General features: G+C 36.1%; 1 protein-coding gene and 1 pseudogene across 1 annotated transcript; both read right to left on the bottom strand.

Annotated features, from left to right (window-relative positions):
- Nucleotides 1-5,123: 5,123 nt before the first annotated feature.
- LOC106325464 lies at nt 5,124-6,664 on the bottom strand. The gene is made up of 4 exons (XM_013763514.1): nt 6,436-6,664; nt 5,981-6,200; nt 5,794-5,839; nt 5,124-5,346 (listed from the first exon to the last, which is right to left on the bottom strand). The coding sequence occupies exons 1-4, from the start codon at nt 6,560-6,562 to the stop codon at nt 5,266-5,268; spliced, it is 474 nt and encodes a 157-aa protein (XP_013618968.1). The 5' UTR covers nt 6,563-6,664; the 3' UTR covers nt 5,124-5,265.
- A 299-nt stretch (nt 6,665-6,963) lies between these two features.
- Nucleotides 6,964-11,636, bottom strand: LOC106327912 (annotated as a pseudogene).
- Nucleotides 11,637-13,216: the final 1,580 nt, after the last annotated feature.

The raw sequence follows: 13,216 nt of genomic DNA, 5'->3' as shown, positions 1-13,216 counted from the left end.
AATCCCTATATCCATGAGTTCTCTTTTCCCATAGTTAAGAGAGTATCATTTAGTTATTCCTTTTTGTTAGTTATAGTTTAAAAACCATTTTAAAAACCATTGGTTGCACTTAGATTAAGTGATTACTTGCATTCTCGGTGCTTTCACATCTCTCAGAACTGGTTCGACAATCATTTATACTACAACATTTGTCTTAGGAGCCTTGAAAACTCCTAACATCAATGAGCATAACACAGACAACTAAAAACACGGGGTTGATCGAAAGCAGATTGTCGATTATAGAGCATCTCGAAAGGCGTTTTGTCGTTGAGGAGTTTGGATGGTGTTTAATTGATCAGGTAGCAAGCTGTTAAGGCATATTCTGTCCAGAATTCAATCGGTAGGTTTGCTTGAAACCGGAGAGCTCGAGCTACATTGAAGATATGTCTATGCTTGCGTTCGACGCGACCGTTCTGTTATGGAGTTCCGACACACGAGGTCTTGTGTATGATACCTTGTTCTCGGAAAAACTTTGTGAGGCACATAAATTCAGTTCCGTTGTCGCTTCAAAATATCTTGACGTTACAATCGAACTGGAGTTTGACTAGAGCCAGAAAATCACGAATTTTGTTGGACACATCGATTTTATCGGGAAGTAGATATAGCCAGACGGCTCTGCTGTAATTGTTGACAATGGTCAGGAAATATTGAGAACAACAAAATGCAGAGATGCGATAAGGCCCCAAAAGGTCATAGTGAATTAACTCAAAAGATCGAGATGCTTTATTATAACTATCGAAAAAGGAATTTCTTGTTTGTTTTGATCGAAGAAAACATCACAAGATGTCAAAGAAAGCGAAATACCGCTAGAATTGAGACGAACAACAGGTAATAAGCTGATAACTCGAGAAGACGGATGTTCGAGACGTTGTTGCCATAAAACACCTTCATCACTTGTCGTAGTATTGAAAGCAGTTACAGTTTTGAAGCCTTGGAATTGATACAATCCCTCTCTCTCTCTCTCTCTCTCTCTCTCTCTCTCTCTCTCTCTCTTTCACCCGCTTCAATCAATGTCCTCGTAATGCGGCCCAGAAAAATCAAAAGTCTATCAGTAACTTGACCAACTAGAGTTTTATCAATAAGTAGTTGGCCGAAAGAGATTAATTTCGTATGGAATCCATCGACATAATAAATATTTTTCAAGTTTATATGTGATTTTAGTCGGATTGTCCCCCGTTTCGTGGTCAAAGCATTTGCACCAGCTGGTAAAGTGACCGAGATAGCATCAACGAGCTCAATATCTTTGAGGAGATCAAGACGACCATTCATATGATGACTGGTGCCTGTGTCTAAGATCCAAATTGGATCATTATTCTTACCACTTAGACGATTCCAGTCTGAGTTTGATTTCGGAGGGTTGATAAGTTTCGTTAATTTTTTCCACTGAGCATCAGAGAAACCAGCCAGCCCTTGTATGTCGGCGTCGGTGAGAGTGAGGTTAGCACCTATCTCAGTCGTTGGTTAGATAATCTATGAGGAGTTCGCGCGCGCAGTCGAGTTTTGACCAGAAGACTGTGTGTTTGATTGTCCTCGTTGTTGGTTATTTCGAGCTCGTGGTCTCTTTCCCCACCACTCGGGAAATCCTATCACACAGAAGAAATGGGTCGCACGGTGTCCGATACGTCCGCAGCTGGTACATGTGACGTTAGCATCCGGGTTCAGGTAGCGAGATCGATTATCATTCTGTTGAGGTGTTGTAGAAGGTCGATTATAGTCTGTCGAAGCTTGAGCGGCAAAAGTCAAGACTGTCAGAGTCTCATGTTTTGAGTTCAGCTGGACAGTTTCGTTTTGTATGATCGTCTGATATACGGTATCAAGATATGGTAGAGGAATTTGTGCGCATATCTGAGATCTTACTGAACTATGCACTTTGTCAAGACCATATAGGAAATCATGAACACAAATAATCTCACGCTCTGTTTCATGAGACCTGACCAAGTTACATTCACACTTTCCGCAGGCACAAGTCTTGGTTGATATACATTCAGCCATAGAATCCTAGATTCCTGTCAATCGTCCAAAGTAGTCTTCGACTGTAGATCCCACCTGTCAACAATTTTCAAGGGAAGCTCGTAGTTGTTGGTAGCAAGCTCCACTTATAAGAGCAAATCACTTTTTGATGTGATCTCGGAGGTCTTGAGCGATTTCTTTGTGAGAGATATTTGATCAAAAATTTGGCTCGATTGTAAGTTTGATCCAATTCACCGGTAGGTGATTGTTAGCTATCCAATCTTCAACGTCAGGTGAGTCGTTTGTCGGTTTCGGGATAGAGCTGTCGATGAAAGCAAACTTTTTCTGAGCGCTTCATGCCACACGGAAAATCTGTGCTCATTTATCATAGTTTCGTCCGTTGAGTAGAGGCTGAGAGATAACTGCTCCAGGGTTATCACCAGCTGCCAGCTCGTATGGAGAGATTGTTCGTCGAGTCGGGTTCGTTGTCGCAAGGGGTCCAGACATGATCGAGTTGGTTTCGAGGTCCTGAGTCGGTGAGATTTAAGCAAAAATCAATAGTCGAGTTCGTGAGGTCGTGTGTTTCGTTTCAATGTTATCAGTTTTGTAGCTCTGATATACCATGAGAAGTTCTGTATTCGATAAATATGTTCTGTGTTATTAATTCATGACCTCAATGTCTCTTTATATACAACCCATATAAGATCCTAAGTCTATCAATATAAAGAAAGGTAATACAACAAAATAAAGGAAATAGTCTATAGATAAGGATGATATATCCTAATATGAGAGGATAATAAAATTGGCGAGTATGATGATGATAAATGATTTTGATAAATTTAAATCTAAAATACGAAGGATGTTTAAATGTTTTTATTGTATGTATATTAGAGGTTTGTAGAATTATTTCTTTTATAGTTTTTTTGTCATCAATATACACATACCCAATTAAGACTCTGCAAACCAAACTGGTAATTCCGTGTCCCTGTGAACGACAAAAGACGGTTGTTTCTGAGCATTTCGTGCTAGACTGTCCGCTCTTGTATTATGCGTTCGGGATACATATAAAAACTCTGAGTGGTTGAAATTCTCCTTCATAAGCTTGATGTCTTCCAAATAAGTTGCAAAGGCATACAATTCATCTGATTTCAAAACCATTTTCACCAATTGAGAACTTTCGTTGCAAACATTATGTTTGACTATCTTAGATTCCTCATATTTTCCATAGCCCGGTAAAATTATTTATTAGTAATGGTAGATTAATTGTATTTGTAATTGATTGTAAATTTTCTTGGTAATCCTGTAATGATTTTATTTTTCTTGCCGAACTAGATGATATTTTTTTTTTAAGTTTATGGTTAATTTTATGAATTAAAACCGTTGATGATTGGTGTACAAAAAACATCTAATATACAGTTGATGATTGGTGTAAATGATAAGAACATTTAATGATATTAGCAATTGAACCGTTGGAATGCTAGTTAATTACTCCCTCTGTTCCCGAAAGTAAGATTTTCTAGAGTATGCACGTTTATTAAGAATTTAATAAATGTTTATAATTTGATTTATTTTTACTTTATTATACACTTTCCAATAACTTTCTACCAATGAAATTTAATCAATTAAAATATTCTCAAATAACGTTTCTCAAAAGTATAAAAAATACCTTAACAATATAGAAAATCTATATTTGTGGAAAAAAATCTAAAAAATCTTACTCTCGGAACGGAGGGAGTAATACAGTATTCGCCAAAAACCCTATATTTTCAACTTACTAATGATCAGTGTTAGTTATTTATTAGTTTGACAAATATAATTTGGTAAAGATGCTATTCTACAACTAATTAATTTGTTTGTGGGTTGTTGACAAATAATAATAATAATAATAATTTGTTTGTGGGTGTAGGCCTTTAGCGCTAGGTCTGGGACTTATTCTCCGAGATCCGGATTCGATTCGAGATCCGCTCCGGATCCGTTCCGAAAATAGGATATCCGGGGTGTCCGGATCCGAATCCGGATAGTAAAATCTTGGATCCGTCCAAACGAATCCGGATTCGGATATTTTAATTTTTAGGTCCGGATATCCGGATCCGGATCCGTATTTTTAAAACACATTAAATTTTTAAATTTCAATAATATTTATATTTGATATATTAATATTTATACATGAATTAATCTTATAATCTTATATTTTAGTTTTTACAATAGTATAGACATATATAAATATAGTTATAAATATTTAATTTATCTATTATATTAACAAAATTAGTTTTTTTAAAAAAATTAATATTATTTTTAATTATTCTTACGGATCCGGATCCGAATCCGGATATCCGCAGGTAATAGAATATCGAGACGGATATCTGAAATCCGGATATCCGGAAACCACGAATCCGGATCCGGATATTAAATTCACGAATCTGACGAATCCGGATCCGGATCCGGATCCGGATACCCTGATTTTTCCGGATATCCAGATCCGTCCCAGGCCTATTTAGCGCACATATCGCATCAAGAAGACTTGTAGTGTACTGGTGGCAGACATGCACATGGAAAACTAAGAGGAAGTTTCCGGTTTTCATATCATCCAATGACTATGAGTCCAAATATGTACCCATTTCAAACCTCTTTTTTTCTGACCTCCTCCTTTCATCTTTCTTTTTGATGCGAATATTTCTTCACAAAAATTGAAACGTAAGTACGCATCTTAAAAGTCGGCGATACGCTATTATACACGGATGTCTGAATTTCAACGCGGACTCTTCGATTCAATATTCTGAAATTCGAGAAGAAAGAGATGCGGGTACCTTGTGTTCTTGACTTCTTAATATTTGTTGTCGGCGCAGTGTCACTGTCAGACGATCAATTTTATTTTTTTTTGGTATAAATCCTATCAAATAATGTTGTATTAAGAAGAAGGCCTTGGATTGATAATAGCCATGAGAAAAAAGGATAGAGCTTATGAGAGGTCAAAACCATAGGTATTTTCGTGGGCATAGCAAATGGGAACAAGAGAATCCGGACTGTATTAAGCGAATTATTTGTTCCATTATTTAATCAAATACTTTTAGTTATGCGATTATGAAATGCACTTATTCAAACCATGCACAAAATCTTTTGTAATCAAACACACAAACAAAATAAGTTTTTTTAAATTAAATCCAGTCTAATAATCCAAACCACACAAATACACATCTTCAAATAAAGAAATTGGGTGAGAATATATAAATTTTACAAAACAAATAAATAAAAAGAAAAGAAATCCGTTTTATTTCTTTAGTTTCGAACTCCATGTATAGCAGCGATATAGAGAAGTTGTGTCGCCGAAAGTATTATCAGAAATGCCTCCATTGTCCTCTGCCAAAAAATTTCAAAAAATAGAATTATTATTTTGCTCATTAAAAGTATTCTAAAAATGGTTTTAGTCATTCACATCTAAACCAGTCTCTTGGATTTGTTTATTTAAACAACTACTATATACTACTTTCTTTGTTTCATAATAAATATCATTGTAACATTTTTTTCTTGTTACAAAAAAATGTTATTTTCTAATTTCAATGCAAATTATACCTAGTTTTAGTTAAAAATTAATTGCAAACTGCATTAATTTTATAAGTAATTTTATTTATCTCAAATACTATTGATCAATTAGGTGTAATTAATGACAATTTAAATACATTTCAATCAATTTCTTGAATATGTGTAAAAAATGTCAAAGTGACATTTATTAAGAAACAGATGGAGTATATGTTTATGCCATAACCCTTTGCAATAGTGTAATATATATAATAGAGGTTTACTTACCAGGCGGGCATTTCTCATCCCAAGTTCAATTTCCTTGCATCCAAATCTGTACCAGTACATTCAAGAAACAAACGAGTTTCATAAACTAGAAATTAGATTTTTATCTTCGGTGTGAAAAATTTAAAAAGGAAATAAATGAACGAATGCTAGTCAAAGACTCAAAAATGTGTTTTGATTAATATCATACCCCATGGCTAAAACTGTAAGAGACCAAGCAATCATGGCGGCAGAGACAGCTGCCGGAAGACTCGCTGTAGTCCAGGACTGGAGATGACTGACACCGGAGATAACAGAGGCTGCTCCAGCAACTCCGGCAATCAAACCAAACATCACAAAGAATCCAGTGGCCGCATTGCCCATCGGAAAATATATTGGCGAAAAATGAGCGGGAAGGCTGAAATCCGCACCTTTAATTTTTGAAAGAAAAAACAACTTAAAATGATTAATTCAAACCATTATTAATTTTTAATGAGAACGTTTTAAATTTATTTTCAAACTACCAAATTATTCCATCTTGATTTTTTCAGATTTGTGATGTTGTACAATTAGTGACAGACAATCGTTAAAAAAATTTGAGAAAAATGATTGATCGATTAATTATGAAAATACAGGCTTTTCTATTACACAAAGAACATTATATACCAATAGGGAAGCCATGGCTGATAGCTTTGTTCATGGACCATGCTCCAATTCCGAGAACAATGGCGTACATGCAGAAATTCAGGAGTAGAAGCAAAGAGGCCACTGGTTTCATCTGCTGTTCCGCCATTTTTTCTTGTCACCCTAGACAAGAAAAATCTAGAGCTATGTAATTTTTTGTTTGAAAAGTTATATTTGGAGTTAAGATCTTCACAATTTTGGATGTGTAATGATTTAAGACCTTGGGTTTATATATAGGTTTGATTAGACGGTGCCTTTCTTGGTTAAGGCTGTTTGTTTTTTCTGGATTCGTAAAGGCAATTAAATTCTTGTTCTTGCAGGCTGTAAAGTTGTGTTGCTGTTCTTCTTACAAAGAATCTATGTTTTGCTTCATCCACAGGACATAATTAAATAATTTGAAAAGTAACTAGGTAAAAAACCTTTGGAAACTTAAAAAGATTCTTTGGTTCACTTAGTTTCTTTCGCAATTTTCTTGTTTTATGTAGCTTTTAGACTTTTCTGTATTATACATGCAAACAAATATTCAGTTCATCATAAATACATGTATATAAATATTCAATATCCATTTAATAGACTTTAAAAAAGAAAAAAGAAACGTGTATGATAAATAACAATATGCAAAAAGAACGTGTGTAAGAAGTTAATAGACAAATCAACAATGAGGGTCCCGTGAAGAGCAATCTAATAGGATGTCCTATTCCGTATTTATCTGCAGAAATAATCCAGTGGTCTAAATTAGAAAAGATTTGCGAGACATAGAGTATTGTATTCACTTACTTCTGAATGCTTACCCGAATTCGCTTTCTGCATCTCTTAGTCTCTACATCGCTATCTCCACATTCTTCAGTCTCATGACATCCATAATCAACCATATTGTCTTCATCTACTTCAACAGGAGTAGCCAAAAAGGGAGTATTGTCATCTGAGAGTCTTATACCACATCCTTTTAGTTTGAGTCGAATACTAGAAAGGCGAAACTCTATCTCAACTTGATTGCAATCTTGGTTTAGAGGGAAATGACAGTCAAATATAATCAGATGATTATATTTCTGATGTAAGGAGAAGTGTCTTGGATTATCAGGCTCAAAGTAGTTCCCGTGCTTGTCTCTAAACCGACAATGTACCTGAATGTCTATAAAGAACAACAGATGGCTAACCGTTTCTTCGGAAACCACAACACAAGTCTTGAAGTCCAAGAATGATTGTTGACTGAGAGTTGAACGATGTAAAGGGACGGTAAGGGAGCTCGCGGTAGACCGATGAGTAAAATATGGAGGCATTTCTACACCTGGTAAGATCAGATATTCGGAAGCTGATTGATGAATGAAGACTTCTTGATTCAAATTGAAGCAGTTGGTGAAAATAACTAATGACAAGTTGGTGTCTTCTGATTCCTCAGGCCATCTAACTTCAGTCAATTTCTCACAGTCTGAGAAGTAAACTTCATCAAGATTACTGAGTTTGAAAACCCTTGGTGAGATGGATTGAAGCTGCTTGCATTCCCACATCTCCATAGATTCAAGGCTAGAGAAGTTTCCGATGCACGGAGGAACTTCTTCAATGGCTGTTTGGTTTAGAAAGAGAGTTGAGATGTTGCTTGAGATATCTGGGAAGCTTCTCAACTGAGAGCATCCATTAAGATTGAGGCGATAGAGAGATTTTAAGTTGATGCCAGTTGGGAGAGTCTCTAGACTTGAGCATCCTATCATTTCCAAAGTCGTGAGTTTGTTGAGATTTTGAATCGATGAAAGAGTTAGCTCCACCAAACTAGAATAACCATTGAGATCAAGTTTCTCGAGTTTAGTCATCACTGAAAGATCTGGGATTTCTTTCAAGTTTTCACATCTTGAAAACACCATTTTCTTGAGGCTTGTAAGAGGCTGAACAAAACAGTACCAAACACTATTTAAGTATTTAGATATTTTTAAACTTGGGTAAACATCATGTGAATCATTTCTTTCCCTAACTATTAGACTTTTTTTTTTTTTTGTCAACAACATATAAATGCCTACAACATGCATTCTACCAAGTTTGAACCTCTATTGTGGCACAACAATATTACTAGCACAAACCAATAGGCTACATGTGCCAGTCTACTATAAACATTTCTAAAGACCTAGTCAATAACTTAATTAGGGGATTTAAGATATACAGTTTTGTAGTCTTTTCTTTTTCATAGAAAATGTGTGTTATATTGGGTGAAAAGATTTACGAAAGTTTTCCGATATGGTACTTTGCATGTTTTCAAAAACTTACTTTAAATTTTTAAATATGATAATTTCAATCGTTTGTAATTAAATAGTTTTAGAAAAACAATGTCATACCTGAACTCCTTCCCAAAAGCTCTCACTCTTGATTTGCTCCATGTGAAGTTCAACGAGAGACTCTAAAGGCAATTTAAAGGGGTATTTTACGATAGCTGTTTGGCTTAGATTGAGCTTTGAAATGTTACTTGAGATCAAAGGAAAACTTTGCAACCGTGAACATCCACTGAGATCAAGAGAACTTAGAGACTGGAGGTCGATTCCGGTGGGAAAGCTGTCCAGATTTACACATCCTTGCATGTTCAACTCTGTCAATTTATTGAGATTCCGAATAGAGGAAGGAAGCTCCACCAAACTTGAACAACCGGGATTTCTTTCAGGTTTTCACACTTGGACAAATCCATATCTTTCAGGCATGTAAGTGGCTGAACAAAAAATAGACAAAATAAAAATTAACTACTCACCAAGTGAAAGGTCTCTTTTTAAGAGGAAACCCATTTTTTAGTAATAAGCAGTTTGAAAATATATTGGAACTTGCCTCAACTCCTTCCCATAACTTCACAAGCTTGGCGTTAGGCATTATGAGTTCAGCAAGATATTCAGGACAGAAACTAGAAGGCATGTACACCATTGGACATCCCGGCCAACTCAATAACTTGAGTTTGTCCGGAAAATTATCGAATCTTTCGGGTAGTAACCATCTAACTTCTTTCTTCATCTCCAATGACTTCTTATAGAATTTCAGAAAACGGAGATTAGTCATCTCGTCGAATGCATTCTCATGTATCCTCACCATACTAATCTCATCTAAATTCATGGATATACCTATAACCATTTCACTCCCCTGAAAAAAAACAAGAATCGTTGTATTGGAGGAATGACAATTTCCAATATTCTTATGGAAAGAGAGAGAAAAATCTTACTTTCGAACTTCCAAGTACATTGCAAACATCCTTCGAATCCATCAGAAACTCTCGTTTTCCAGGCTTGTTAGACTGTGTACGAACAACTTCTTTACCTATCTCTTGTACCAAACTATGCATCTCTACAATATTTGTATTATTCCACGATGGTTTTACAATAATAAGGGACTTATCAACTAGGTTTGTAAGACCTATATTAACATTCAACCCACTATCTGCAAACATCAGTTTGATTCTATTAATTTCCATACCATTGAAGAAACATGCGATGTGACGAAATATTGCTTTATCTTCTTCGCTGTCTAACGCATCATAACTAACTCTTAGCCCTTTTACAATATCTCTGTTTGGACTTTTTCCAAGCCTCGATAACATATCTGTCCAATACTCCTTGTTCCTCCTTTTCACAGCCTTACCTAGAATCTGAAGAGCTAAAGGAAGACCACCAGCACACATGGTTATTTTAGAAGCAAGATCCACAAAACCATCAGGTGGATAGTTTTGCACAAATGCTGATCGGCAGAACATCTCAAGCGCTTGCTTTTCTGATGGAAAACCAACCGTGTAAATATGACCAATCCCATGTGCCTCAAGAAGATGTTTATCTTTTGTAACCACAATGATTCTACTCCCATTTCCAAACCAATCATCTCCACCAGCCAAGGCCTCTACCACCACTTGATCATCCAAATCATCAATAATGATAAGAACTTTTCTGTGCATAAGCCTATCTCTCGCAGCCCCTAGATGATCTATTTTTATGTGCACATAGCCTAAAATTTCAGACAAGAACTTTCCTTGCAAACTCAACTTCATGTTGTAATCATCAGAGTTAGCTCTCCTATAATCTTCCAGATTCTTAGATATGAACACACTATCAATGAAAATTCTACCTTGGAATTGATGTGAAAGCCGATCAAATAGAGCTCTTGCAATGGTAGTCTTGCCAATTCCCGAAGGACCCCATATCCCAACCATCCTCACTTCCTCAGATTCCACATTCAACAATACACTCATCTTTGCAATATGATCGTTGATGCCGACAAACTCATCAAAATCCCTTGATGGAGTTAAATTAAGTTTAACCAAAATATCACCTACGATCGCTTCAATCATTTTTGCTTCATTATCCCTGACATAAACCATGAAATAACATGTATTAGTGTAACAAGTTGGTATACATCTCTTTTGAGTATCATAGTATTCGATTTTATTAATATAAATAGGTACAATTATAATTTATAATTTTATAAAAGAATTATAAATTACAGAAACAAATAACATGACAAATAAAGTTATACCAGTTTCGAGAATGATGTCCTTCTAAATTTGCTACATCGGTTAAAGCTTGCCGCCACAGTTGTATCTTGCTCTCTGTTCTGTACGTGCAAGTCTTGTCAAAAGCTTCACCAAACTCACCCAACTGTTTTCTAATATCAGAAGGATCCAACCCGTAGAAAACGGGTATCACAATCTGCTCTAGCTCCTGTTTGCATTTCACAATCTCCAGCAACTCGTCTAGGCACCATTTGGAAGAAGCATAGTTTTTCGAGAACATGACAACCGCAATCCTTGAACTCCTAATTGCCTGTAGAAGCTCTGGTTCGATCGCTTGGCTTCTTTCTATCTTACTGTCTTTGAAAGCAATGATCAATCTGAGATCCAGCTCCTTAAGAAAGTGACTGAGGAATGTTTTGCGGACATCTAGCCCCCTGAAGCTAGGGAAGACGTCAAACACCCAATTGCGTGAAGAAGACATAACGAAACACAATTCGTAGGGAAGCAACGCTCTGAATAATAATGCAGATTCCGAGGAGAATCTAAAGGCTTACCATCTTCTTAGCTGTAATGAAAGCCTAATCACACATCAGCTAACAGAAACAGAGAGTGAAAATTTTCATGAATGTCTCTTTGGGTTCTCTTTTTTTGTTTGTTCCTCTATATAGGAAAATGGTTTGGCTAACAAAGAACACTCAGATCTGAAATAAGTTATTTTCCTCGAATTTTACCAAGATAAGGTGATAGATAGATTTAGAAAAAGACAAAGGGGCATTCGGTTTTTCTTATTACCATGAAAGACAAAAAAAATTCGTTGTTCCCACCTTCTTTATCGTCATCGTCAACTCTGAATGTTGTCACATGAGCATGAAAGCGAGTGATTACAACGAGTCAGCAAAGGAGGAGGTACGTATGTCAGATTCACATATACATTTACGTGTATATGCATTTATTCTCATTGATTATGGTAGAATAATCTTTGTCTTTGCAATTACATGAGAAGAAAAAAAATCATAAACGTTTGTTTTTTGCGAATTACAAATGTGATGGAGAAACACATTGCAAGATTATTATTTTTAAGGTAAAAATTTATTGGAAAAATTGCCAAAAGACAACAAAAAACAACATAGTTGTCTCAATCGTATAAATCCAACCTTAAGTTATCCCTATAGTATAATGTTTTCCATAATGTTAAAAGTAACCTTTGATTAATCACATTAAACATAATTAATTGGATTTTTTTTAAAAATGGAAAAAGGTTGGTTTAATATAGTTGCCAAAAGGGGAAACAAATTAAAAAAAAAAAGAAAAAAAGGATCTAAACATTTAACTTCCCCTAACTCCCGTAACCCTAACATCGATCTTTCCGACTCTCTCTTCCACGGCGAGCAAGATGGCGATTTTGTCTTCTCCTTTGTGTTTCTCCGGTGAAATCAACGACGACTGCAGCCACCGGTGGAACCCCTTTCTATTCTCCTAAATACCGAAGGTAAGCACCAAAGTTCTCCATCCAATTTCAGTCATAAAGTTTGTTCCTTTCTCCTTCTTGTTCTAATACTTTTCTCTGGATCTCTTTCTCTCTAGACAAATGCAAAGGAGATTTCAGTGCTTCTCTCTCCACCTCTCCGTCTCTCCGCTTCTCTCCGTCTCTCCGCTTCTCTCCGTCTCTCCGCCTCTCTCCGCCTCTCTCCGCCTCTCGCCGCCTCTCCGCTTCTCTCCGCCTCTCCCCTTCTCTCCGCCTCTCTGCTACTCTCTGCATCTCTGCTTCTCTCCGCCTCTCCGCCACTCTCTTTCTCTGAAATCGTGTTGAGCTAGGGTATTATGTCCGAACTTTATCTTTCTTCATTTCATGTTCCTCGATCCGGTTATTGTTTGATGTGTCTATGTGTTTGTGAATTGATTTTGTTTGATATGGTTTGGTTAATTGATTTCGTTTGGTTTTGTTCTTGTGTGTTGTCTCTGTTTCACTGCAAAGTTTGTTTCTTTGACTTGAAAGAATATGTTCTGTAAAACTGAAGGAGAAGAGCTTACATGATTTGTGAATTGTCTTACTTTGCTACTATCTAATTATATGAACCGATTATGTTTCTGACTTATGGTTTTGGTTCATTTCATGATTAGTTTCACTAAAATCATTTTTTTGTATTTTTGTAGATATGGAGTTAGAGCTACCTAAGCGACTGTATGCAGAGGGTTTGGAACCTCAGGTCAAAAAGATCAACAATTGCTGTCGCATGGAACTTATCAGGGATCTGAAGAAAGCCATGTCTGGAGAGTACAATGATGTGAAGATAGATC

Source organism: Brassica oleracea, chromosome C2 (genome assembly GCF_000695525.1).
Source record: "Brassica oleracea var. oleracea cultivar TO1000 chromosome C2, BOL, whole genome shotgun sequence".
Classification (NCBI taxonomy): domain Eukaryota; kingdom Viridiplantae; phylum Streptophyta; class Magnoliopsida; order Brassicales; family Brassicaceae; genus Brassica; species Brassica oleracea.
This window is presented reverse-complemented; position numbering and strand designations above follow the sequence as displayed.

Bases quoted from the DNA above. Each gene is read 5' to 3' on its own strand.
- LOC106325464 (XM_013763514.1), bottom strand. From the start codon at position 6,562: ATGGCGGAACAGCAGATGAAACCAGTGGCCTCTTTGCTTCTACTCCTG. The intron at 5,840-5,980 runs GTATGATATTAA...GTACTGGTACAG, and splicing joins CTTACAGTTTTAGCCATGGG to ATTTGGATGCAAGGAAATTG. The intron at 5,347-5,793 runs GTAAGTAAACCT...ATTTTTTGGCAG, and splicing joins GGATGAGAAATGCCCGCCTG to AGGACAATGGAGGCATTTCT.